Source organism: Euprymna scolopes, chromosome 38 (genome assembly GCF_053919585.1).
Source record: "Euprymna scolopes isolate OS-2025 chromosome 38, ASM5391958v1, whole genome shotgun sequence".
Taxonomy (NCBI): Eukaryota; Metazoa; Mollusca; class Cephalopoda; order Sepiida; family Sepiolidae; genus Euprymna; species Euprymna scolopes.
Window position 1 is genome coordinate 9,439,228 of NC_136519.1, and position 27,982 is coordinate 9,467,209.

At 32.2% G+C, this 27,982-nt stretch overlaps 1 protein-coding gene across 6 annotated transcripts in view; it reads left to right on the forward strand.

Annotated features, from left to right (window-relative positions):
- The window catches only part of LOC145263069 (uncharacterized), a 531,947-nt gene that overhangs the window by 156,868 nt on the left and 347,097 nt on the right, over nt 1-27,982 (forward strand). For all 6 annotated transcript variants that reach the window (XM_080119927.1, XM_080119930.1, XM_080119929.1 and 3 more), the window contains exons 2-3: nt 3,289-3,775; nt 26,971-27,183. In XM_080119927.1, coding sequence (XP_079976053.1) covers nt 3,666-3,775; nt 26,971-27,183 — 323 coding nt within the window. In that variant the 5' untranslated portion in view covers nt 3,289-3,665. The remainder of the gene's footprint in view (nt 1-3,288; nt 3,776-26,970; nt 27,184-27,982) is intronic.

Below are 27,982 nucleotides of genomic sequence, written 5' to 3' on the forward strand. Positions count from 1 at the left end.
GAAAATAATAGTCCGCAATAAAAAAGAATAAATAATACTCATCTCAATGAATTCCAATCAAATAATATTTACTTAAAGTAGTCTGGAAAGAATACAGGGTGACCCCCCCAAAAAACGGGCCCCCACTCTAATTAGGCCCCGTTTCTTAGTGTTTTGTCCGAATGAAAAGAAACTTTGGTCATAACTAGTTTATTATATTCAAAACATCACATCAAAATACTAGGGTCTTTGGCCTTTTTCTCTCCATTCTATAGCATATGTTCTAGATGGCCTTCATTTATCTTTTTTTTTTTTTTTTTTTTTTTTTTTTTTGGTCACCCTGTATTAATGAAACATGGACAATCATAAAGAGAAAATACTAAATTTCGTTTACATTCAAATTTTATCACAGAATAGAAACCCAAAATAAATGAGTTATCGCAATTTTCTTTTTTTTTACCCTATTTCGCCATCTGGATTATAAGTAATGTACTATTTGGGATCGTGTCTAACTGGGGAGTTGAGCAGCAAGATGTTTGTTCACATTACATTTAAGGTTAGTACAGCCAGCGATTTCATTATCACAGTCAGGCGTTTTGAATAACGTATAATATTTGTATTATTAGCTGTTTGAAAATTAATTTTACTATAATCATTAGGATTGATACCTGTTTATTTTATTAATGCATTATCTCTTATCAAGGTCAAAAAGCCACTCAAGCATAAGGGTCAATGAGTTTCTCAATTCGATGATGAGACAACACTAATGTTGGTTGTAACTGGACAGAATTATTTAAGAGGATGGTTCAACAAGGACGAAAACAAGGCTTATAAACGACTGTTGTAGTCTGCCGGGAAGCAGCCCCATGATATCGTGTTCCACGGATAGGTTTTGGAAAGAAACTTTTATGGAAGTTCTATTTCGTTTTAGATGCAAAGGAAGAAAATAAAATTATTTAGTTGTTGCAATTAATTTTTTTTTGCGTGTGTGTACACAAGACCCAAATTGATCGATGCCAACTTTACCCACCCGGATACTAAATTAATGATGCGGACATCAAACTGGAGAATAGATGGCAAAAATAAACTAATTTACCATTTTTGTAGGTCACATAAGAAATAAAAATAATTAAAAATGATAGTTTAGCATTTTTGATGTTGCTGCCTTAATTCTCCTTTTTAATGGGACCATTCCAATATTTTTTCTGATTCCAATACATTTTCCGATTCTGATTCTAAAATTTCCTAAAAAAGTAGAATAACAGAAAATCCTGATCTACTTTAAAATCTTTATAATTTGACAAACTTAATGTATTTATGTTGTATCGTCACCAAGATTTTGATTAACTTATTGAAAGATTTTATCTATATTTTTTTACTTGTGCCATTTTTTTCGCATTATACACTCGTGCCATTTTCTCCAATGTTATTTTCATCTGGCCATTCTTTTTCAGTGCTATTTATGCATAAATTTGTTATAATGATCAATAAATTTTAGTTTAACTTGTAGTTTAAAATTTTATTAACCATTTTACTAACAATAGAAAATTAAGTTGACAAAAAGAAAAAATTGTAAAAATCGTCTTAGGAATTAGAAATTATGCTAAAAATTTTCAGATTCCGATACACAAAATAATTCTGGTATTTTCGATTTGTGATTCTGATTGTTTCAGCACTTTTCTCCATTTTAGAAATAAACTTCACCAAAATAACTTGGTCTATAATTTTGATCCTATATGAGTGTGAAGTTAATCTTCCTTTTATAAACTATTAACTGACTTAACAAGGCTAACCCTCATCCTATCTGTCATCCCAAGCTAACCCTAACTGACTTATCTAGTCTAACCCTAACTGACTTATCAGGGCTAACCCTAACCAACTTCTAGAGGGTAACTTTAACCCTAGCTTATTTCCCAAAGCAAAACCTCTTTCACTTCTATACACTAGCCCTAACTATGACTGATTTCTAGGGGCTAAGCCTAACCCTGGCTAACTTCTAAAAGCTAACATTAACCCTGACTGTCTTCTAGAAGCTAACCCTAACCCTGACCGACTTCTCAAGGCTAACCCTAACTCGGACCGACTTCCCGAGGCTAACCCTAACCCGGACCGACTTCCCGAGGCTAACCCTAACCCGGACCGACTTCCCGAGGCTAACCCTAACCCGGACCGACTTCCCGAGGCTAACCCTAACCCGGACCGACTTCCCGAGGCTAACCCTAACCCGGACCGACTTCCCGAGGCTAACCCTAACCCGGACCGACTTCCCGAGGCTAACCCTAACCCGGACCGACTTCCCGAGGCTAACCCTAACCCGGACCGACTTCCCGAGGCTAACCCTAACCCGGACCGACTTCCCGAGGCTAACCCTAACTGACTTTTCAAAGCTGATAATTTCAAGTGACTGAACGAGTTCAATGGCCACCAGCTCTGTCCTCATGCTACTGATCACTATTTGGGCATCATTTATTAAATTTGTGTCAATGTTGGAATTAGTTGTGATAATTAATCGGAATCGGAAAAGTCTGACCATTTTGGGTCATTTAAGATTCTGATTTCAAAAACTATTCTTGTGATTCTTTGGTTGTAGAAAACCGGAAAGGGAGAAGGAGTTCCGTCTGCTATTCTTGAGAATTACAAAAGAGCATCCTATATCTTTACAAAGCTACAATTCGCCCATGAATGGTGTATTTTTGCCTCATTTAACTTCGCGCAGATACTACCAATTCTTCACTCTTAAGCAGGGTCTCCAATCTAATAGGTTCCACATTATCGACCAAACTCCAACATCTGTCCCATCGCTGCTATGTCGCATCCCTGTGCCTGTTTTTATAAGTACTTTAATGGAATGTTCTCTGGTGACTTGGCATACATACTTTCAACCTATCCGACAAGCAGCAAAATTCCACCCTTTCACTGTGAAGATCTTTAGAATTCCAGAAAGCTTTCTACTCTAATAGTTTCTTTCCTAGGACTGCTAGACTTTGGAGTTAGTTCCCTGTTTCTTGTCTCCCTGACTGTACTAACCTGCAGAAGTTTAAATGTAATGTGAACAAACATCTCGCTGCACAACTCCCCACAGTCCCCTGTTACGATCCCAAATAGTAGCCTCTTCCATCCAAATGACAATATACCTAGTTTTTTTTTGGGAGGGGGGAAGAATACCAAAAACAACAACAGAAATTTAATTTTCTATCGCTTAAAAAAAAAAAATATTTGATTGTTTTGTTTTTATTTTTTTGTTGTCAACTATAAATGAATGATAATCTAACCCATATTCTTTTTTTCTTTTTTCTTTTTTCTTTACAGGTTGACAAATTGTATCCATTTTGGAGATTATGAGAGAATTATTTTATCAACGTCTTGGATTAACTGATTCTAAATGCTCCATGTCAGCTCTTTGTGATTTGGTCTTGGCCTTCGAATGAGGCCCTAGGATTATTGTGGACCGTTTTTTATGCCCGGGAACTTCCTGTTTTATTTATGGATGCTATTAGACAACCATCTAAATGACTCCTTTTTTTTTTTTTTTAAAAAAAAGGGAATCTTGATTGTATAAGCAAAAAGAAATCCAGCATATTTTTAGCCAATTTTTTTTTTTTTTTATATTTTTGTGCAAATTGGTTCGGAAAGAATCTATTCTGAAGTTGAAGAACAAAGTGTCATCATCTGTTACGAAACGCATCATGGAATCCTCCATAAGTTTGGATAATTTAACAAAAGATGAACAGGAATGCATCTGGAGAGTTCTGCAGAGAGATGAGTCACTTCGGAAAAAACAAAATTTCAAAGTTACGTAAGTATCAGTTTTTGTTTTTTGTTTTTTGGTTTTTTTTCAATAGTTTTTTCTACCTCTAAAAGAAGAAAGTTAACTTGGATATTTCAGAAATGTTTTAGATGTAGGATTGAATTATGTGGATGATTTGGACTATTGTTCTCATTACAATTCTAAACTTTTGAGATGAGGTATGAATGTTTGCATTTTTTTTTTTTAGATTAATCAGACAATTGTTCTGCACAGCGTTTCGATCAATGTAACCTCCAACCTTTGTCAGGTGAAAAATCATGGCGACTTTTACACCTGGCGAAGGTTGATGGTTACATCGACTGAAACGTTGTAGATAACACTCAAGATAAGAACAATTGTCCGATTTAATCTGAACAGTACATACTGTTCTCATCTCAGATATAACTCTCACAATGTTTCGGCTGGTTTAACCTCCGGCCTTCTTAAGGTGAATATTGTTGAAAATAATGAGTTTTAAAGACACTTGTGCATTACTGTTACGGAACAACTTTTTTGGTTTTATTTTTAAGACAGGAGGAGACAATGCAATTTCAAAAGAACTTAAAAAAAAAAAAAAAATTCTATTTATATATATATTAGAATTTTCTTCAATGTCTTCGTTCAGTCCCGAAAGACAAAGGATACTCCTTCTACCTGTAATTGTGAGGTAAGGGTAGTGCAACTGCCAACTGCTTCTGTGGTACCAGTATTCAAGAATTCTGGCGAAAGAACTGACCCATTAAATTATCGCCCTATTAGCCTCCTCCCACTTTTTGCCAAAATATTTGAGACCTTAATTAACCATGCTCTAGTCCAGCACCTTACAGATGCTAAACTTCTGACCGACCAACAATATGGATTTAGACAAGCCTGTTCCACGGCAGACATCCTCACTGTAATCTCTGAACGCATATACCATTCACTGGACAAAGCGGGAGAGGGCAGAGCGGTAGCTCTAGATATATCTAAGGCTTTTGACAGGGTATGGCATGAGGGTCTCCTCAGGAAGATTAGATCTTACGGTATCACTGGTAGAATACTTAACATAATTAAATCCTTCTTAGAGAAGAGAAAAATCCAGGTTGTCCTCGACGGTCGTACATCTAAACAATATGATATAAATGCGGGAGTGCCCCAGGGATCTATCCTTGGACCTCTACTGTTCCTGATATTCATAAATGACCTCCCCGACAAAATTGCCTCTGAGATGTGTATATATGCTGATGACACCACACTCTATAGCAGGCACGACAGGAAAACAAATGAACATATATCTAAAGTAATGGCAGAAATACTAGAGGATGACCTCCAATCAGTAGTGGAATGGGGACAAAAATGGATGGTCACATTCAATGCCGCCAAGACAAAACTGGTTTCATTCAATAATTACAAGAAACCTTCTCTACCACCTATAGCAATGGCCAACGACTCTTTATCTGAGAGTATGTCTCTCAAGCTCCTTGGCCTAACGTTCACAGGAAACATGAGTTGGAACAATTACATCGAGGGCATTGCCAGGGCCGCTGTGAGGAAGGTGGGCTCTCTCTACCGTGCTAGAAAACTTCTAACACCCGAAAGTATCCTGTACCTCTATAAGGCCACTATTCGCCCATGTATGGAGTATTGCTGTCATATTTAGGCTGGTGTATCGGCTACTAGTCTCTCGCTCCTTGACAAGGTTCAAAAGAGAGTCGCAAACCTGATAGGCCCTAAACTGGCATCTAAGCTTCAGCCTCTGTCCCATCGTCGAAACGTTGCATCCCTCTGCCTGTTCTACAAGTATTATAATGGCGAATGCTCTCAAGAACTGCAAGCACTTGTGCCCCCACGACGTGAACACCCTCGACAGACCTGACAAGCTGCAAAATCCCACCCCCACACTGTAGAGATCCCTAGATGTAAAAGATCTTTCTACTCCAGTAGTTTCTTCCCCAGAACTGCTAGACTTTGGAATTCCGTTCCAGGTCACTGCTTCCCCAACTGTACTGACATGCATAAGTTCAAGTGCAACGTGAACCAACATCTCGCTGCCCTAATCCCTACATAGTACCCCAGTAGATGTTTCCCCTGATAGTAGCCCCCTACACCAAAGTGGCAATGTGCCTTGTTTGGGGTGAAAATGTAATTAAAAAAAAAATCACACCTCTTCTGAAATGACTGGAAACAATGCCGAGATAAGCAGAGAGCACATACAGCACCTGGAAGTCTCAAATGGTCACCCATTCAGGTTCAACATTGATTAACTTTAGTGATCCAGCGGGAATTTCTTTTTCTTTTTTACATGGTAATCATCACTTATCAAGGCCCGGAAGCCACTCGGGGATAAGGGTTATTACGTGTACAGTAATCAATGGGATAATATCGTAGTAATCGTTAGTAATGGAGACTTGATAAAGTATCTTAAGATTCGGAAGAATCAGTATAGTCCAGTTCAGTCATTTCAAGACGGAGACTAACTTGCATCCAAAACTCGATATTTTTATAATGAGGCCGGAGGTTTCTCATTGGTTGAGTGTCTTAACGTGTAGTTATAAATAAGGTTGTCCAAATCATTGGGGTCATACCGTCATTATTAATCAAAAACGTCCCCTCCCTTTTTTTTATATAATGAAAAAGTCTTTTCGGGCTCAATTTGGTGTAATAGTGTAAAAAAAAAATATTTTCATTTTTTTTTTTTTTTTTTTTTTTTTTGTAATTTATTTTTGGAAATTATTTTCATTCTCATTGATCAAAAGAAATAACATATTGGTATAGGAGGGGCGTGCAATAAGTAATGCCCCTGATCCACTTCCCATAGCAGTAGAGCAACGAAACTTGGCACAGTTATTAGTCTTTCTCTACATAGGAACCACCCAGAGTTATGCATTTCTCCCATCGTTTGATGCAGCTCTGGGGACCGTTTTTGTAGAACACCCCAGGTTGGTTCTCCAGCCATGACGTGACTTCAGAAATCAAGGCTGGGAAACGCTTTCCTTTCAAAAACAACTTCATGGCTGGGAAGAGATGAAAGTCAGAGGGTGCAAGGTCAGGAGAGTAGGGAGGACGGGGTAGGATTTCATAAACACATGCCCGTGCTTCTGATCTGGCGACATGCGAGTTGTGGACCGGAGTGTTGTCCTGCAGGAGGAGGTACCTTTGCTGATCTTGCCCCATCTCTTGCTTTTGATAGCTTTCCTTAATTTCCTCAAAAGTGAAGCATAATAGGCTCCTGTAATTGTGGTACCCTTTGCCAGGAAATCTGTCATCACTACTCCGTCCTGGCTTCTTTTTACACCCGTTATGAGGGGCGTGCAATATGTAATGCCCCTAACCCACGTCCCAGAACACTGTGAGCATGACCTTGCCAGCGGAGGGCTGCACACTTGCCTTCTTTGGAGGTGGTGAGTCCAAGTGCTTCCACTACATTGACTGGGCTTTGGTCTCTGGATCATAGTGATGGACCCAGGTTTCATCCTGTGTAATCAGTCTTTTGAAAAACTTTGACTCCTCTTGGCACATCTCCAAATTCGTCCTCGAGCACTCAACGCATTCTCGCTTTTGGAATCGTGTGAGCAACCTGGGAATCCATCTGGCAGATACCTTATGCATATGCAAATGGTCATGAATGATAGTTTCCAAAGACCCTGTACTAATCTTGACATCTTGGGCTATTTGGCAAATAGTAATGCGCCGATTTTCCAAAATGGCAGCCTCAACTTGACGGACAGATGCCTCATCAATTGCAGAAGTGGGTGTGACCAGGTCTGAGAGCTGTTTCCACAGACTTCCGGCCATGTTTGAATTCACGATGCCAGCGTTTTACAAGGCCATATGATGGGGCATTATCACCATAAGTTTCTTTCATTTCATCAAAAGTCTGTGATGTGCGTCCTTTCAAATACAGAAACCGGATCACTGCTCGACATTCAACAGGCTCCATTTCACACCTGACTCTGTTCAAACACCTGTAAAACAGAAACTACAATTAGTTCAGAGCTGTAATTTGCCACATAACCCGTAGAGATATAAATCATTGCACATGCAAAATTTCAGCGAGATCAAACAATTGGAAGTGGGTTAGGGGCATTACTTATTGCACGCCCCTCATAACGGGTGTAAAAAGAAGCCATCTTTAATTCAATTGTTTAAGATTTTTATATGTATATATATATATATATATATATACACAAATACATGCAGATATACATACTTTTCAAATATATACACAAATACATGCAGATATACATACTTTTCAAATATATACACAAATAAATACTGATATACATGCTTTTTAAATATATATATGCAAATACATACAGATATACACATTTTTCAAATATATACATTCTTTTTAAAGGAAAGGTTTTCTGAAGAAGGAACAAGAAAAACAATCACATTTTTTTAAAACAAAAACTCGAAACATTCTGTTAGATATTTTAGTTGTTAATTTGGTTAGGAAGACAAGAAAAAGAAATGGTTGTAGTTTTGCATCATACCCGGAACAATTTACATTTTTTTTGGGGGGGGGGGGTTCTACTTCTCATTTTGAGTTTCTGAAAAAAGATTTATTCAAGATTAAATTCCAAAAGGTTCATCGATAAAATGTTTTAATCTTTGTTACAGGTTTAGTAAAAATGTCGGCAATATTATTTTCAGATTCTACATAATTAAGAGTAATAGATTTTTTACTGATTTCATTTCTTATTACAGGAAAAAGGGCTGTCCCTTTCCATGTAAATAAGAAGAACATTAGATAAGTGAAAATAAGATTTGGATAAGCCGAGACTCGAACCTTGAAAGCAAGGTTCAGAAATAGAATGTTAGAAATCGGAATGTTAAAAAGGCCTATTGTTAAATTCTGTTATAAATAGTTAGATATTGTTTATATTGTAAAAAGAATTGATTGTTCATTCTTTTCTAAAACTGAATATTAAAAATGTCAGCTAAAAAGAATGAACAATACAAATTAAAAATACATTGTTGAAAAATAGGTTACGAGAGGATTCCTTGGTTGCAGAAGTCTGTTTTGGAAAAACGTGTGCATAGACACGTGAATTCGTCACGTTTGGGAAGCACACTTCTGACGTTTTTTTTTTTTTTACATAGGCATCACCACATTATCAAGGCCAAGAGGCCACTCAAGGATAAGGGTTAAAGAGTGTACAGTAGAAATTGGACATTATAGTAATCGTTAGTAATGAAAATTTGGTAAAGTTGATAACTTATATGGAACGGCTCATCAAGAACTTATTTACGTTAGACTTGAAGACAACCATATTGTAGTCAGCCGGAAAGCAGGAAAACGGAAGACAATTCCACAAGCGTGCAGTTCTAAGAAAGAAGCTTTGTTCATGGAATCTTCGTTTAGGTTTAGGCACAGATAAAGAGTGGGGGGAATTATTGATAGTGTTTACAGCTAGACGAGTGTTTCTTGTGAAAGTTTAGCGAGGGGGGACCATAGATTGAAGCTCATTCGAACACTTTCCATGAAAATAACGATACATCAGAGACAAACTCGCAACATCTCTTCTGTGAGATAAAGGTTGCAAGGAAGAGAAAAGGAGCAAAAGGGGGATTCTCAATATAGGAGCTAGAGTTAGTCAGATCAGGACAGTTGAGGCAGAACAGTCAGCAAAGTCGGTCGGAGAGAGTTAATCGGCTAAGAGTTGACATGATCAGAGGAGGGTCCCCTTAGAGGCAAAGGGGTAGAAGGTTAACTATGTAGATCCCGAATTTGAATTCCTGACGTCCTCATCATTCGACCGGTCCAATGATTAAAGAATCACCATCGATATTTTGTAACCGTTTGTCATTGTGTCGTCATTCCATCAACTGAAAGGTAAATGTGTTTTGTCATCTTTCAACACCCAGAAGGTAATGTGTTAATCTTTTATAAAACTGAATATTAAAAATGTTAGCTAAAAATAATGAACAATACAAATTAAAAATATATTAAAAAAAAATAGGTTAGGTTAAAAAATAGGTTAGGAGAGGATTCTTTGTTTGCAGAAGTGTGTTTTGGACAAACATGCATAGCCACGTGAATTGGTCACGTTTGGGAAACACTTCTGACGTCATAGCAAAAGGGGATTCTCAATATAGGAGCTAGAGTTCAGTCAGTCTGCTAATCAGCCAGAGAGAGAGAGAGTTGAATGTCAGTTGGCAGTCAGTGGTCAGCTGACTCTTTGGTATCTACATGGTTTAATCTTCTGCCCTTCGCTTCCAAACAGTCAGTTGACCACTGTGCTGATGACGTCAGGAATTCAAATTTGGTATCTGCATGGTTTAATCTTCTACCCTTCGCTTTCAAATTTGAATTCCTGACATCATCAGCATTCGACCGTGTTGTTTTGTGTTTTTGTAAAACTGTTGTCATGTGTCGTCTTTCAACACCCAGAAGGTAATGTGTTGATCATCTTATTATGAACATTGCATAACTCTCCTAAGAATATGTATTCCTCCTCCATCTATGTTAGAAGAACTTGTATGCACCTCCATTTAGTATCTATATGACGTCCCAAGCATCCCAGGACAGAACTGTATATGTATAAATGTCATCGCTCCCTCATCATTGTTATATATGTCTGTCATTCTCCTTAATATGTACTCCTATGCAACAATATTTGATATCAATATGCTTCGACCTTTGATAAATCATGCTTATTTGCTAATAAGATACTATTCTGGTTGTCACGATGAATTACTGTTTGTTTTTTTTACTTCGATCTGGTTTTAAAATAGACTTTAGAAAGATGTTTAGAAAAATTGCCTTCTGTGCTGAGTGCATGAGTGCAACAAATTTTGCCTCACATGTAGAAAAGGCCACAATTTTTTTTTTAGTTTTCCAGGAGATCATAGGTCCAGTCTTTGACAGTCTAAAACAGTATCCCATTATAGTTTTTCGATCCTCAGAGATACCCCCAATCTTAATCTGAAAAGCAATTTAAATTTAGGGGATATGTTGACATTTTAAATATTAAAGATTGTTCATTGGTTCTTTTTAAATAACGAAGGACTTGTTTTGCATAAGTTAAGTCCTTAGTTGTCGGTTTTGATAAGTTTTGAGATAGCTTTGTTACAGTGTAACATATATCAGGCATAATGGCGGTCATCAAATAGATTAGACTTCCAATAATTTCTCTGTATAATCGATCATCTTTTAATTTAGTTTCAGTATTTTTATTTATATCAATCTCAACGAGTTATACGTGGTTTAGAATCTTGCATTCCGAACTTCAGCAAGATTTTGTCAATATACCGTGATTGGTTCATTGTTATAGTTCCATTTTCACAAGTAAACTGTTCAAGATCGGCCATTTAAAATTTTTTATTTAATCTATTTTTAACATCTTTTAAAGTGTTGTCACAATTTGAGATAAGTAATATATCGTCCAACCCAAAAAAACAAAATCAACAATTTATTATATTTTTTGGTATACATGCACGCAGCTCTGGGACACTGACTGAATTTTTGTTCTACTAAATAATTATGGAGTGTTAGATTCCAATTATGAGCACTTTGTTTTAGACTGTACAGTGACTTATTCAGTTTCCATATGAAATTTTTATTTTTCATTTTAAATCCCTCAGGCGAGGGGGGAATATAAATCTCACAGTCAATAAGCATTTTTTTACATTCATTTGATATATTTTTAAATTGTATTGAACGGCAAATTGCAATGAAATTCTAATTGTCATTAAATTTGTCCTCGGTGAAAAGGTGGCAAAATAATCGACCCCAGAAATTTGAGAAAAACTTTTTGCAACAAATCTTGCTTTAAAAAGTTTCACTGCCATTTTGTTAAAACCCCAGCGAGAAGAAATTATCTGAAAATAATATATATGAAATGGGACTGAAACCAAAGAATAAGAATATAAAGCTTCCAATTCATATTGCATAGCTTTTTTTTCGGAATTAATCGCCTTAATATAACTTTCTGGTGCACTTTTCAACAAGTAACAGTAATCTATTGTGTAGTCGTGTAGCTTTCCAATTTTTAAGTCTGGCCTTTTTTGATCCTTTATCGAGTTAATATTTACGTCAGTAGATTTACTGCAATTGTCGTTGTCTCTTCTCTATATAAATAAAATGAACTCATTTTTTCCCGTCTGATTTTGACATTAATAGGATTAAAAATCAAGATATTTCATGCAAATATAATATGCACAAACGGCAGAACAATATCTGAGGTGTGTTATAGGCTTATTATTTCTCAAATTCCTCGATAATCTTAGATTTCTATACTTTTTCTGCTGAGAAGTCACGGCCAAAATCGGTTAAGATCAATGGAAGTGGTAAAATATTTTCTCTCTAATAAATTCCTCCTCCCCCTGCCACCACTTAGCACCGTTTGGGGATCGTTCACAAGGAACAGTTGAGAAGAGATAACCGGTTTGGCTTCGTGGTTCTTTCATGTGAAGTTATTTAAAATCACTAAACTAAGCTGCAGTGCTCTGTGGCGTAGTGGTTAGCGTGCTGGACAATTCACATTATATTTTCACGTTCGCGCCGACCTACTGTAGTCGTTTTTTTTTTTTTTTTTTTTTTTTTTTTCCTAAACAACTGGAATGGACTTTTCTTGGTGGCCGAACTGTTAACGTTGCAGATGTTTTTTTTTTTTTTTTTTCACACTTTATTTTCCTACTTTTACTCATGACTCCGGGTTTGATCCTTCCTACTTACCTACCATAACATTTTTTAAAACTCCCCCCCCGTCCCGGAAACAAACACTCGGGCAACGCCGGGTACCCCCGCTAGTTATTAATATTTTCGTTGTGAACGACAATAACACTAGGTAATATTTCCTCATGTTTTTCGTCCACTGGTTCTTCACTTTTAGATTTGATGTATCATTAACTTTTTCACATCTCCGGGCTGCTTTTATTGTAACCTATGAAAATACTTTTTCTACTTTTAATATTTAGTTTATGAGTATTTTCTATGGATGCGAAGCAATTTGAACCAAATATATGCATTCGGTTCATTTTTGGTTTTACACCGCAAAACGCTTCATATGGGGTTTTGCCAAATCTGTTATTGAATGATCTATTTCTGATATATGCCGCCACTATTAAAGCATATATCCATAAACTTTCGGCTAATTTTGATTCGATAAGTAGACATCTTGCTATCTCGAAAGGGTCTACCATGCTCTTTCAGCGGTGCCATTTTGAAATGAGGAATAAGGTGCTGATTTCTTGTGTTTAATATGATGGTTTATTAATAGAAGTTCCAAGTCTTTACTCGTAAGTTTACTTTCATTGTCCAAACGAATACATTTTATCGAGCCGTATGGGGCGATGTCAGCTAAATATTTCTTAGTGGCGAGGATAGTGTCTGATTTGTTTTTTTCAGAAATAAACCATAATTAAACCTGAATAATCGTCAACAAAATTTAATGCATACCTGAAGTTATCTCTTCCCATTGGGCTTATTGGGCCTGCCAAGTCACAGTGCACAAGTGAGAGAATTTTCGAGGTCTTTTTGTCTGGAGTTTTGCTTATATATTTTACCATTTTTCCCTGTGCACAAACATCACAATTTGGAAGATCGTCTGAAGGTATTATTTTCATGCCTTCGACTACATTTAAGTTTTTAATATTAGCAGTATTGCAGTGTCCCAGAATTTTATGCCAGGTTTCCAAGTCATAACAGGCATTTTTTTAAGGGGACCATACTCTTTAAATAATATAGTCGGCCATTTTCTTTAATGTCAAATGCAGTTCCATTTGAATATATCAATTTTGACTTGTTATCGCAAAACTTTATATTCGCACCTTGTTTGATGGCGACCTGTACGGAAAATATGTCTTGCTTAAATGTAGGCATGAAAAGAGCACTTTTAAGAATACATTTACAAATTTCGCTTTTATTTTTTTTAGTGATATTTTAGCATTGCCTCTTTTCAAGACGATATCATTTATTTGACTACCGTCGGCCAGCTTGACAAAATGACTCTGTGGATTAAAGTTTGAATCAAAATTAATAAAATCAGATTTCTTGGTGATAACGTGTGATGTAGCACCACAGTCTACAAGAAGATTTTTTACCGTTTGTCGTATTGCCAAATTTATATGTGAATAGAAATGTTCTTCAACAAAGTTCTCAACGTTTTTGATGGAGTTCCACTTTTGAGCTTTTTATATCGAAACTTTTGTGATTGGGTCGTCCACAATTATAGCAGATCATTTTATTCTTTCTCTGGGGAAAATTACTTTTTTGGGAAAACATTGCAGTGAGATGTGTAATTTGGTTGTCGGTTTTCAAGAAGCATTTTTGAACTTGATGATAATGTTAGCTATAATTGTCCACAAACGTCCGATTCATAACTACGCAATGCCACTTTAAATTCACTGAAAGTTATAGGTTTGTCTTTTTGCATTATAACAGTTGTAAATGGTTTAAAATCAGATGTAAGTCCCTTGAGCGTCATTGAGATTAACAGGTTTCGCTTTTTATTTCACCCGAGAGTTTTAATGCATTTATTGTTTCTGCCCTTATAACACGCCCAGTAATAGTCTCGTCTTCATTACATTTTAGAGACGTTAGCACTGTATATAGAGATATAATTTTCGGTTTCTCTCTTAATAAATAATGTTCTCTTAATATGTTCAGTGTATTGAATCAGTTCTGCAAAAAAGGTTGCATTCTTTTCGATAAATTTGGGGTCGTTAAAATTCTCTGGTGGAGACTGAATAACTCTGTGTAGTTTTCATATCCTAAAATACTCCGGTTTTCTTTTTTCGTTATTGCAGACTATCTACTAGTTCACCAGTTGTGTACAAATCTCAAGAGTGATAGGAGTCTTCTATCATGTCTGAAAGTGACACAATGTTCAATGAGTAAGATCTGAAATGCGCTAATGTACAACTTATGCTCTCTTACCGATCGAAGTTAAAACAACACCACCATTGCTAGTTTTGCTTTGTATATTTTCATATTTTTTGCTTTATATATTTCATTTTTTTTTTGTTTTATATATTTCATTTTTTTTTTGTTTTATATATTTCATTTTTTTTTTGTTTTATATATTTCATTTTTTTTTTGTTTTATATATTTCATTTTTTTTTGTTTTATATATTTCATTTTTTTTTTTGTTTTATATATTTCATTTTTTTGTTTTGTTTTATATATTTTCATTTTTTTTTTTTTGTTTTATATATTTCATTTTTTTTTTGTTTTATATATTTCATTTTTTTTTTGTTTTATATATTTCATTTTTTTGTTTTGTTTTATATATTTTCATTTTTTTTTTTGTTTTATATATTTCATTTTTTTTTTTGTTTTATATATTTTCATTTTTTGCTTTATATATTTTCATTTTTTGTGTTTTTGCTTTATATATTTTCATTTTTTTGGTTTTTGTTTTATATATTTTCATTTTTTTTGTTTTTGCTTTATATATTTTCATTTTTTTTGTTTTTGTTTTATATATTTTCATTTTTTTTGTTTTTGTTTTATATTTTCATTTTTTTTGTTTTTGTTTTATATATTTTCATTTTTTTTGTTTTTGTTTTATATATTTTCATTTTTTTTGTTTTTGTTTTATATATTTTCATTTTTTTTGTTTTTGTTTTATATATTTTCATTTTTTTTGTTTTTGTTTTATATATTTTCATTTTTTTGTTTTTGTTTTATATATTTTCATTTTTTTGTTTTTGTTTTATATATTTTCATTTTTTTTGTTTTTGCTTTATATATTTTCATTTTTTTTTGTTTTTGCTTTATATATTTTCATTTTTTTTGTTTTTGTTTTATATATTTTCATTTTTTTCATTTTTTGCTTTATATATTTTCATTTTTTCTTTGCTTTATATATTTTCATTTTTTTTGCTTTATATATTTTCATTTTTTAATTTTTTGCTTTATATATTTTCATTTTTTTTTTTGCTTTATATATTTTCATTTTATTTTTTGCTTTATATATTTTCATTTTTTTTTGCTTTATATATTTTCATTTTTTTTTGCTTTATATATTTTCATTTTTTTTTTGCTTTATATATTTTCATTTTTTTTTTTGCTTTATATATTTTCATTTTTTTTTTTGCTTTATATATTTTCATTTTTTTTTGCTTTATATATTTTCATTTTTTTTTTGCTTTATATATTTTTATTTTTTTTTTGCTTTATATATTTTCATTTCTTTTTGCTTTATATATTTTCATTTTTTTTTTGCTTTATATATTTTCATTTTTTTTTTGCTTTATATATTTTCATTTTTTTTTTGCTTTATATATTTTCATTTTTTTTTTGCTTTATATATTTTCATTTTTTTTTGCTTATATTTTCATTTTTTTTTTGCTTTATATATTTTCATTTTTTTTGCTTTATATATTTTCATTTTTTTTTGCTTTATATATTTTCATTTTTTTTTTGCTTTATATATTTTCATTTTTTTTTTTGCTTTATATATTTTCATTTTATTTTTTGCTTTATATATTTTCATTTTATTTTTTGCTTTATATATTTTCATTTTTTTTTGCTTTATATATTTTCATTTTTTTTTGCTTTATATATTTTCATTTTTTTTTGCTTTATATATTTTCATTTTTTTTTGTTTTATATATTTTCATTTTTTTTTTTGCTTTTTATATTTTCATTTTTTTTTTGCTTTATATATTTTCTTTTTTTTTTGCTTTATATATTTTCATTTTTTTTTTGCTTTATATATTTTCATTTTTTTTTTGCTTTATATATTTTCATTTTTTTTTGCTTTATATATTTTCATTTTTTTTTGCTTTATATATTTTCATTTTTTTTTGCTTTATATATTTTCATTTTTTTTTGCTTTATATATTTTCATTTTTTTTTTGCTTTATATATTTTCATTTTTTTTTGCTTTTTATATTTTCATTTTTTTTTTTGCTTATATATTTTCATTTTTTTTGTTTTTGTTTTATATATTTTCATTTTTTTTGTTTTTGTTTTATATATTTTCATTTTTTTTGTTTTTGTTTTTTTTTGTTTTTGCTTTATATATTTTCATTTTTTTTGTTTTTGTTTTATATATTTTCATTTTTTTCATTTTTTGCTTTATATATTTTCATTTTTTCTTTGCTTTATATATTTTCATTTTTTAATTTTTTGCTTTATATATTTTCATTTTTTTTGCTTTATATATTTTCATTTTTTTTTTGCTTTATATATTTTCATTTTTTTTTTGCTTTATATATTTTCATTTTATTTTTTGCTTTATATATTTTCATTTTTTTTTGCTTTATATATTTTCATTTTTTTTTGCTTTATATATTTTCATTTTTTTTTTGCTTTATATATTTTCATTTTTTTTTTGCTTTATATATTTTCATTTTTTTTGGCTTTATATATTTTCATTTTTTTTTTTTGCTTTATATATTTTCATTTTTTTTTGCTTTATATATTTTCTTTTTTTTTGCTTTATATATTTTCTTTTTTTTTGCTTTATATATTTTCATTTTTTTTTTTTTGCTTTATATATTTTCTTTTTTTTTGCTTTATATATTTTCATTTCTTTTTGCTTTATATATTTTCTTTTTTTTGCTTTATATATTTTCATTTTTTTTGCTTTATATATTCTTTTTTTTTGCTTTATATATTTTCTTTTTTTTTGCTTTATATATTTATTTTTTTTTTTGCTTTATATATTTTCATTTTTTTTTGCTTTATATATTTTCATTTTTTTTTGCTTTATATATTTTAATTTTTTTTTGCTTTATATATTTTCATTTTTTTTTTTGCTTTATATATTTTCATTTTTTTTTGCTTTATATATTTTCATTTTTTTTTTTGCTTTATATATTTTCATTTTTTTTTTGCTTTATATATTTTCATTTTTTTTTTGCTTTTTATATTCATTTTTTTTTGCTTTTTATATTCATTTTTTTTTGCTTTTTATATTCATTTTTTTTTGCTTTATATATTTTCTTTTTTTTTGCTTTATATATTTTCTTTTTTTTTTGCTTTATATATTTTCATTTTTTTTTGCTTTATATATTCATTTTTTTTTTGCTTTATATATTTTCATTTTTTTTTTGCTTTATATATTTTCATTTTTTTTTTGCTTTATATATTTTCATTTTTTTTTTGCTTTATATATTTTCATTTTTTTTTTGCTTTATATATTTTCATTTTTTTTTGCTTTATATGTTTTCATTTTTTTTTTGCTTTATATATTTTCATTTTTTTTTTTTGCTTTATATATTTTCATTTTTTTTTTTGCTTTATATATTTTCATTTTTTTTTGCTTTATATATTTTCATTTTTTTTTTGCTTTTTATATTTTCATTTTTTTTTTGCTTTTTATATTTTCATTTTTTTTTTGCTTTTTATATTTTCATTTTTTTTTGCTTTATATATTTTCATTTTTTTTTGCTTTATATATTTTCATTTTTTTTTGCTTTATATATTTTCATTTTTTTTTGCTTTATATATTTTCTTTATATATTTTCATTTTTTTTTATATATTTTCATTTTTTTTGCTTTATATATATTTTTTTGCTTTATATATATTTTTTTGCTTTGTATGTGTGTGTGTGTGTATATATATATATATATTTACTTTATACATTTTCATTTATTGTTTTTTTGTATAGTTTTTTTTCCTCACCGTATGTTTGTTCATTCCGAGCTCCACACAATATATAATTGCTTTTATGCAAACAATAGCATTAACCGCAAAACTAGCTTAATAAGATATATCAGTATATATAAAAATAATACATAAAAAAAATAAGTACAAACACGCACACATATGTATTTATGTGCGTGTTTTTTTTTTTTTTTTTTTTTTTTTTCATTCAATCTTTGTCGTTTTTCTGTGACACACTTTTTCTCGCCAGCAGTGCTTTGTTAAACATAACCTTTTTTCTTTCTAATGTTAATAAACAACGTAATAAATATCGATTTTAATCAGCGGCATTGGTATTTTATATTTAGAATTAATAATTGATTTTAATTTCTTTGTTGAAATTGAAAAGAAAAATAAACCGTCATTTTCAAGCCGGTCATTTGTTAAGCTTATTGCGCGCACACATACACACACACACACACACACACACACACACGAATACCTATCCGATAATTCCATCAAATGGAACTGTTTTGCGGCATCTTGGTTTCCTTACAAAGATTCAAATGAACATAGAATGCTAAAAAGAAACGCTAAAAAGAAACCCTTGTGTCTAGAATCCTTTTCGAATTGTGATCAAAATCCATTTTATGATTTTGATTCTAAAAAATCTGTCTTAAAGGAGAATTTTTTACATTTAAGGAACCTTTTTCAATCTCGGATGACGATGGATTAAATCCAATGCAAATCTGAAACTGTTGAATTTTCAAATGGGAGCGTACCTCCAAAATTTTTTATTTATTTATTTATTTATTTATTTTTTTTAATAATCCGGAAATGTTATATTAATTCATGTAACAATAAATCCTTCTAGACTGGGACATTTTCCACAAGTAATCTGCTAAGTAAATAAAAAGGAAACAGCTGTTTAGATTCGGAGATGTGATATTTTATTCTCCAACAAATACAAGTAATAATGTTTTTCTAATCGTAATTTTTTATTTATTAAAATGATTGTGTCATTATTATTATGAAACCACTATCAATAATTTCCCCCACTCTTTATCTGTTCCTAAACCTAAACGTAGATTCCATGAACAAAGTTTCTTTCTAAGATCTGCACACCTGTGGAACTGTCTTCCGTTTATCTGATTTCCAGCTGACTACAATATAGCTGTCTTCAAGTCCAATGTAAACAAGTTCTTGATGAGCTGTTCCCCTAAAGTAATCCAATTTTACCAAATTTACACTTCTAAGGATTACTACGTTATTGTCCTTTTGACCAATGTACATTCTTTAACCCGTATCCCCGAGTGGCCTCTGGGCCTTGATAAGTGGTTACTCCCTTGTAAAAAAAAAAAACTCAAATTCAATTAGTTATGTTTTTTTTGTTTGTCTCAATAAGTCTTTACAAAAATATATCATCCAAAAATAATGTTATTGTGTCTAAATTTTATCTAAAAATTAAACCCTTGACTCTTATTGTCTCACTCGTTGGGTGCACTGGGTCTATTTCCGTTTTCTGCCAAAATTCATACTAGTTAACATAATCGATACTTACTGACCTAGAGTCTTGGTATATAAAAAAAAGAATTAAACTAAAGTGGAGCAAATATTAAGTTGGTGCAAAAATAATGTCATTTTTATATATAGTTGAGCATAAAAAACGACATTTTTTGCACCAACCTAATATTTCTGATGTCCAATCTGCTTAGTGCTGGAGAACAAAGATTCATCCAATTGTTGCACGATTTTCATTTTTTTGTACAACTAAAATAAAATATAGTCTTAAAAAATTGAACATTTCTGAATAGCTTATATATAAAGTTAAATGCTGTTTGTTTTTGTTTCTGAAATACCTGTTTTGAAATGAATTATACGAAAGTACATTTTTACCTAAATGCGAGTTGGGAATAATTTTCCCTTTGACCAATTTTGGTGCCCCCCAAATGGGGATCAGCATATGTATTATTTTTAAAATATTTAAAAAATTATACTCGGTTAAAGGTATTCAAGAGTGATAACTAATGAATTTAACGAGAGTGCTCAATAAAAGAGCACAATAGAATTTTATTAATATGAACAAATTTACATGGTTGCGACACTGGACATGCTAAATGTTTCAAACAAATGGTCAGTTAAAACCAGAAGGCCTCGTCAGGCGACTTAATAAATGTTTGCTTTCCACAGAAAAAAAACAGCCCTCAAATTATATATATATATATATATATAGTAATTTATAAAATATATGGCGATTAAGCTACACTGAATATTCGGCGTTTCATCCACTCTAGGACTCCTCAGGCTTATGCGCATAAGCCTGAGGAGTCCTAGAGTGGATGAAACGCCGAATATTCAGTGTAGCTTAATCGCCATTATATTTTATAAATTACTAACTAGCTCTACCTACGTATTGAGCACTTTTGAAATCTATACTTTCGTATATTAATTTTATGTGAGTAAATTAAGTAGTTTTATATATATATATATATATATATATATATATATATATATGTTTTTCTTCACCATATTCCCTCTGCTTCACTTTTTTGTTTTCAAGTAAGATCTTTGACTTACTTGTTTCATCAAATACTTTTGCATGCAAAATCCGATCCTGCATTTTGCTAATTCCTACCCTCTGATGAGAAGGAAAGTATTTCTTCGAAACTCTGCGGATTAAGGACTATCCACTTATCTAGTGTTTCCTTTTCAGATTAAATATGTTTTTAACTCATTTCAAAGTGTTTTTTAACATGTTTTTTTAACATGTTTTTTTAACGTGTTTTTTTAACATGTTTTTTTAACATGTTTTATTAACTGTTTGCTCATATATATATATATATATATATATATATATATATATATATATATAACAACCTCTATTTCCTGTGTTTGTTGTATTGAGTTTTTTTTATTTTATTTGGGTGGGATTACTATTTAAATATTTATATTTACTCCAAGTTTACAGAAGCTTTTGGATTATAAACTTAATCTTTACTGATTGTTTTTGGTCCACTGACTTAGTCAGATTTGAACCTTAGAATTCACCCTCGTCTGTTTGTCTGGTCATTCCAAAAATTCTCAATAACAACTCATTACATTTTTTCTGAAAATTTGCATGAAGTTACAACTAGGGAAGGGAGGAAATGTGACATTCTCGGATATTTGACCCTGGGAAAATTCTGATTGCATCCCCAGGAGGTCAAAAGGGGCAAAAATAGCACTTTTCAGGACATAGAATATTTTGCGACCATTAGATTTTTCTGAAATTTAACCAAAAGCAAGACCACATGATATACATTTGAAAACGTAATATTTGACCCTGGGAAAATTCTGGTTCTTTCCCCAGGGGTGGGGGGTCAAAAAGGGGTAAAATGGACGAAAACAGCACTTTTCGGTACATAAAATATTTTATGACCATTCGATTTCGCTGAAAATTACCCAAAAGCAAGACCACATGGATATATATCTTGAAACATAATTTATCCTGGGAAAATTTTGGTTTTATTCCCAGGGGTTCAAAAGGGATGAAAATGGTGATTTTTAGCCCAAAATGGATAAAAATAGCACGTTTCGGGACATAAAATCTTTTCCGACCATTAGATTTTGCTGAAAATTACCCAAAAGCAAGACCACATAAATATGCATCTGAAAACGTAATATTTGACCCTGGGAAAATTCTTGTTGCATCTCCATGGGGTCGAAAGAAGTCAAAATCGCCAAAAATAGCACTTTTTGGTACATAGAATATTTTCTGACCAGTAGATTTTACTGAAAATTACTCAAAAGCAAGATCACATGGATATTCCTGTGGAAATGTAATATTAGAAAAATTCTGGTTTCGTCCCCAGGGGGTAAAAAGGGGTAAAAAAAAAAAAAATGAATTTTTTTAAAATCAAAATGAAAAATTCTAGTTTATTTGTTTCTCAGTCTTGGATGAAATTTTTAGGTTATTTCCCTTTGATTGTTTTTATTTTTTTAAATATTGTTCCTATTTACTTGCCTCCCCACGAGGGCAGAGTTAGACACAAGGTCGGTTTTCAGTGTGAGGAAAATCTAGCTCCCTAAAAAGGGGCACTTTGAATAGGAACAAAAATAAAGATGGCCTCAGTCTATAAGGATATTATTTCTATGTTGAATTTGAACGAAAATTGTTATTTTGGCACGTATGCATTATACGGACGGTGCCATTATTAGGGGCAGTGACTTCAATTTCTTAGAATAGTTACAAAGCACCCACCTCCCATGTTAAATTATAGATTTCTAAATAATAACGGTAAAAAGAGCATCACACTTAAACGTTACATTTACCAAAAAAAGTTATTGAATTGTTTTCTCATCTAAATTTAATAAAACATTATTTCTTCTTGGTCAAATAACGCACAAAATAAATAAATAAATAAATAAATAGATAACATCAAAATACTTGAAAAACAAAAATTATTATATAAAAATGTATCAAAATATAATTGTAAAAACATTTATTGAAAAAATGCATTTTTTTGTATTAAAGCAACATAACTTGGCCTTTTGGCTAAGAGCAGAGTGTAGTATCTGTTCTGATACTACACATTCTCTTTTCTGTCCTCGGTCAGTGGAAGAGAAATCTGTCTAGACAGAGGCAGTTTTTTTTTTTTTTTTTTCCCCATATTAAAAACCAACCTTATATCTAACTCTGCCCTGAAGGAACATTGGATATTTTTCAAACAATTTAACGGAAACTCATTGTAAGAAAATAGAATTTTAATAAAAATTAAAGCAACATTAGTTTTTTTTTTTTTTTTTTTTTTTTTTCAAACAATTTTAAAACATTTTTTTGAATTTAAACATCATTTATATTTAAAAAAAAATTTTTTTTTCAAACAATTTAATGGAAAGAAGTCGCCGTAAGAGAAAAATAGAATTTTAATAAAAAATTGTTTGAATTAAAGTGAAACTATAACAAAATATGGTTTTAATTATTGTTACTGTTGAATTAGGTTGAAAAGTTGTACCACTTATCGGTCGCTCAATGAAACCGAATAAAACAAAATGGCTCCGACCGTGTAATGCATAAGTGTCTCCCTGTTGAATTAAGTTGAAAAGTTGTGTCCCCTATCAGTCGTTCAATGAAATCCAACAAAACAAAATGGCCTCGCCCGTATAATGCATAAGTGCCTTATATTTTGATACAATAATTGTTTTACAATTTTATTTTGATAAAATAAATGTTATTTGGTGCTTTTGCATTTAACGACCCGCGCTATTTGTTAAATAGTATTTACAAGTTAAATTCAAGTTTTGCCAGATCATTTTTGTTAAATTGTTTTCTTAAATATTTGGTTTTGAAAAATAATCAGTCTGGCAATTGTGTATCTCGGCTTGTGTCATACATAAGTGCCAAACCCGCTATAACTCTTTTTAAGTTATCATTTTTATTATTACAAACATGGTTTCAGTAGAGATAATTTGTTTGGAAGAAATGCCAAAATCATTTCACTCTAAAGAATTTATGTGGCCAAAATAGGAATTGCAATCCAGCAAATTATGCATCCAAAACCAAGCTTCTATCTTTACATCATCAACGCTCTGATCCCCATCTGGCATCAATTGAAATGGATGGCTCTCGTCTTGGGGAGGCTCCATGTTTTGACAAGCTTCTGGGTTTGACCTTTACTCCTGATCTGAAATGGAACACGTATATCAAATCTGTTGCCAGGGACGCTGGGAAAATGATGGGATCCTTTTACCGCTCCAGAAGATATCTCACTACTGATGCAATTCTCTATCTGTATAAAAGCCAAGTACGTCCAAGGATGGAGTACTGCTGCCACATCTGGGCAGGAGCTGCTAAAAACAGCCTATCCTGCCTTGATAGAGTACAAAATAGACTTTGTGGTTTAGTGGGGGATGCCCTTTTCTCTTCCCTGCAACCTCTCTCTCACAGAAGAGACGTTGCAAGCCTGTCTTTGTTTTATCGTTATTTCCATGGCAGGTGCTCGTTTGAGCTCCAATCCCTAATCCCCCCTCGCCAATCTTTCACGAGAAACACCCATCTGGTTGAAACTACTGTCAATAATTTTCCCCACTCTTTATCTGTGCCTAAATCCAAACGTAGATTCCATGAGCAAAGCTTCTTTCTTAGAATTGCACGCCAGTGGAACTCTCTGCCGCTTGCCTGTTTCCCACCTGACTACAACTTGGACGTCTTCAAGTCCAACATAAACAAACTCCTGACAAACCGCCCCTTTAAGTAAGACACTATCAAAACCCCCAATACTAATGATTACTACAATACTATCTCATTGATTACTGTACACGCAATAACCCTTATCCCTGAGTGGCCTTCGGGCCTTGATAAGTGGTGACCCCCATGTAAAAAAAAAAAAGATTCTGCTGTGTTTATTAGAATCATTATTTCTTTATAGTTTTTATCTTTTTCATTTACTTCCAAGCATCATATCTTCTCAAGAAAACAGATATTCAGTACTAGCCTGGGTGCCCGGCATTGCCCGGATATTTGGAAGTGTGTGTTGAGCAAAAAAAAAAAAAAAAAAAAAGTTGTATAACACTATCAGCCAGTCACTGGCGTGTGACTGGCTTCACGTGTTACACTAAATGTCATGAAGATGTGAAGATGGGCCAGTCATTAGGGTCTGTGTATCAAGAAGAAAAGCATACCTGAGATTTTGGATGCGGATATGTGGCTCCTTCTTCTCCCAGGAAACGTCTTGACCTTTGATGGCATTCGAGTTGGAGTCTTCCTTTTCCTCAAGGCAACTTCATTCTTTAATGAAGAAATTTATGGCAGACACAAAAAAAAAAAAAATGACACGCGACACAATTGCAAATATATTATATAATCTTAACTATTTATTTTGCAAAAATATATATTACAATACAATATACAATTTACATATCCTACAATTATTAAACTAACTATGCTTAACTAATGATGAGGGGGAGGGGGTGCTCCCTCTCGTTTATCGAGAGACAGAAATATGCGTGCTTACCCCATGTTGTCTGGACGAAAAAGAGGTTGATCAAGAAAGGGAATTCTGGGATTGCATTTCTGTGTATCTCTGCGCTTATGGTCAAATCACCACCCCGGCCATGCTGTAGAGTGTGTTAGCAACCGTGGCACTGACATATAATGCCACAGTTGTAGTAGGCAGGCAGGCTCGAACCTGTGGCGCAAAGGTGGAAAAGAAAGTGGTGGTGTGTGTAAGGGTGTTGGTTGAGCGCAAAAAAAAAAAAAAAATAGGAGTAGTAAGCAGGCTCGAACCCATAACGTGCCAGAAGAAAAAAACAAACGATCTTACCGATGTGCCTACCGTGGTTATGACGTCACAGGCGGCCAAAATAATGCCTTTTATGCAACATCGAAGATTGAATGACTTGCAAAAAATGTCAGCAAAAAATCAGATCCTTCCTGTAGAAAAGTGCCCAGTTGAGGGTGAAGGAATTAATGTTTTTGGCCAATTTTTCAATATTTGTCGTCCGAAGGGTCGAGCTTCAAAATGATACTGATCTCGTGAAAATCCGTCACCTGTCTAAAATTTTAGGCAGACATACAAACATGCATACATACATTTAAACAGACAGGTGAGATTTATATTATAGAAGATGGTAGACGTTTTTTTTTATTTCATTTTTTTGTTTTATGGATATTGCTTCAGATAAGGCATTAAGTCTACTTGATGTAAAGAGCAAAGAGAAAAAGACAAACAAATAAAAACTACTACTACTATACTACTGCTGCTATGTCAAGGTAAAAAAAATACTTTAATAAGTTTTCACGTTTCAACCCAGAAAACAGCAATTCTTCCCATTTTGTCAGAAACCTTGCTCCCAGAATGTAAGGACTAAAGGCTAAAATAAGGGCAGCGAAAGTTACAAGTAAGTTACAAACTGAAGTAAACCCACTTTCGACTACTATAGGAACTCCAACACATGTGCCACTGTCTCTAATAGTAATTATATAAAAGTCACTTTGTGTGTTTGTGTGTGTGTGAATTCCTTCCTCATAGGTTCTGAAATGGCTTAGTCTATCGTTTGCAAATTTCACACAAAATTAATTTATATATCTGGCAGTGTTCTTAAATATGTTTTGCACAGTAATTCATCTGATAACTATCGAAAATCAAAAAAAATCCGATCTTAAAAATAGTCTTTCTTCTCTTATAGATAAAAAAGAATTTTTACAAGGGAATATTTTTTTACGTTACACTTAGGTAACCTTAGCCGGTGTAACGTAAGATATTCCCCTGTAAAAATTCTTCTTATTTATCTATAAGAGAAGAAAGACTATTTTTAAGATCACCAAGTCCAAAATATCAGCTGACATGATATTGTAAACAAACACAGATGGAATTTGATGGACAACATTATCATTATTATTTTTTAAATTTTTTTGTGAATTAGCCCACCAGGCAAATAATTCCACATAATATATAATAATCAATAGAGAAATGATTCTATAATACATATTCAATCTGCATAAATTAAAATATGTTAAGCGTATTGTTCGATTGGGCAACGTCAGGCGTCCAGCTAGTAAAATGTATAAAAATAGAATATGAACATTTTTAATGTAGAGTTTAAATTTTATTTGTATTTTTAATGTCTTGCTTTTATTTATTTATTGATTTTTTTTTTTTTTTTTTTTTTTTTTTTTTTTTTTTTTTATATCTAATTCAGTCAGTTAAAAAGTGAAATCCATGGTTTGCGGATGAAGGGAATCCTGAGAGATGGTGATGACTCCTCACGCCTGTGTGTACGGTGCCATTGTCAGCTCGGTATTATCTTCAACAAGGGAGAGATCTGTCCGAGTTGTAAATTTAAGATCTGCAAAACTTGTCGTGTGGCGTTACTTACTGGCGGCTGGACTTGCATTTACTGCTTCAAACAAATGTAAGTATTATGGGGTGCACATATTCAAGTTATCTCCCATGAATTATTCTGACCAACAAAAGAATGACTATTGTTAGGATATTATGGGATGTTAAGCATGTGATACTATCAATGTCTCCCCCCCCCCCTTAAAAGTGTTAGGAATAAAAAAAGAGGAAGAAAATAGAAACAAAAGGAGGAAATAGGCTTAGGGACCTCAACAGTGAAGGGGTGTGATTTTGTTGCTAAATGGGTTTGTTGGGGATATGTATGATGAGGGCGCAAAAGTGCAATGTGTTCATCAGAGCACATTCCATTAGAATACTTGTAAAACAGGCACAGGGATGCAACATTGCGCGAATAGGACAGGCGTTGGAGCCTAGTTGATAAAACGGGACCTGTGAGATTGGAGACCCTTTTTCGGACCCTATTCAAGAGGAAGAGACTAGTAGTAGATGCACCAGCCCAGATGCGGCAACAGTACTCCATCCATAGGCGAATGGTGACCTTGTAGAGGTACAGGACACTCTAAGGTGTAAGTCGTTTTCTAGCATGATAGAGGGAGCCCACCTTCTTGCAGCCGCCTTTGCAATGTCCTTAATGTATTTGTTCCAATTCATATTTCCTGTGAATGTTAAGCCGAGGTGTTTGAAGGAAGAATTCTCAGGTAGGGGTGTCATGGATATCGGTGGTTGGAGAGTCTTCCTGTAATTGTTAAAGGAGACAGCTTAGTCTTACTAGCATTAAATTTTACCATCCATTTACGACTCCATTCCACTCTGGTCTGGAGGTGTTTTTCTAAGGATTCAACCATTAGACA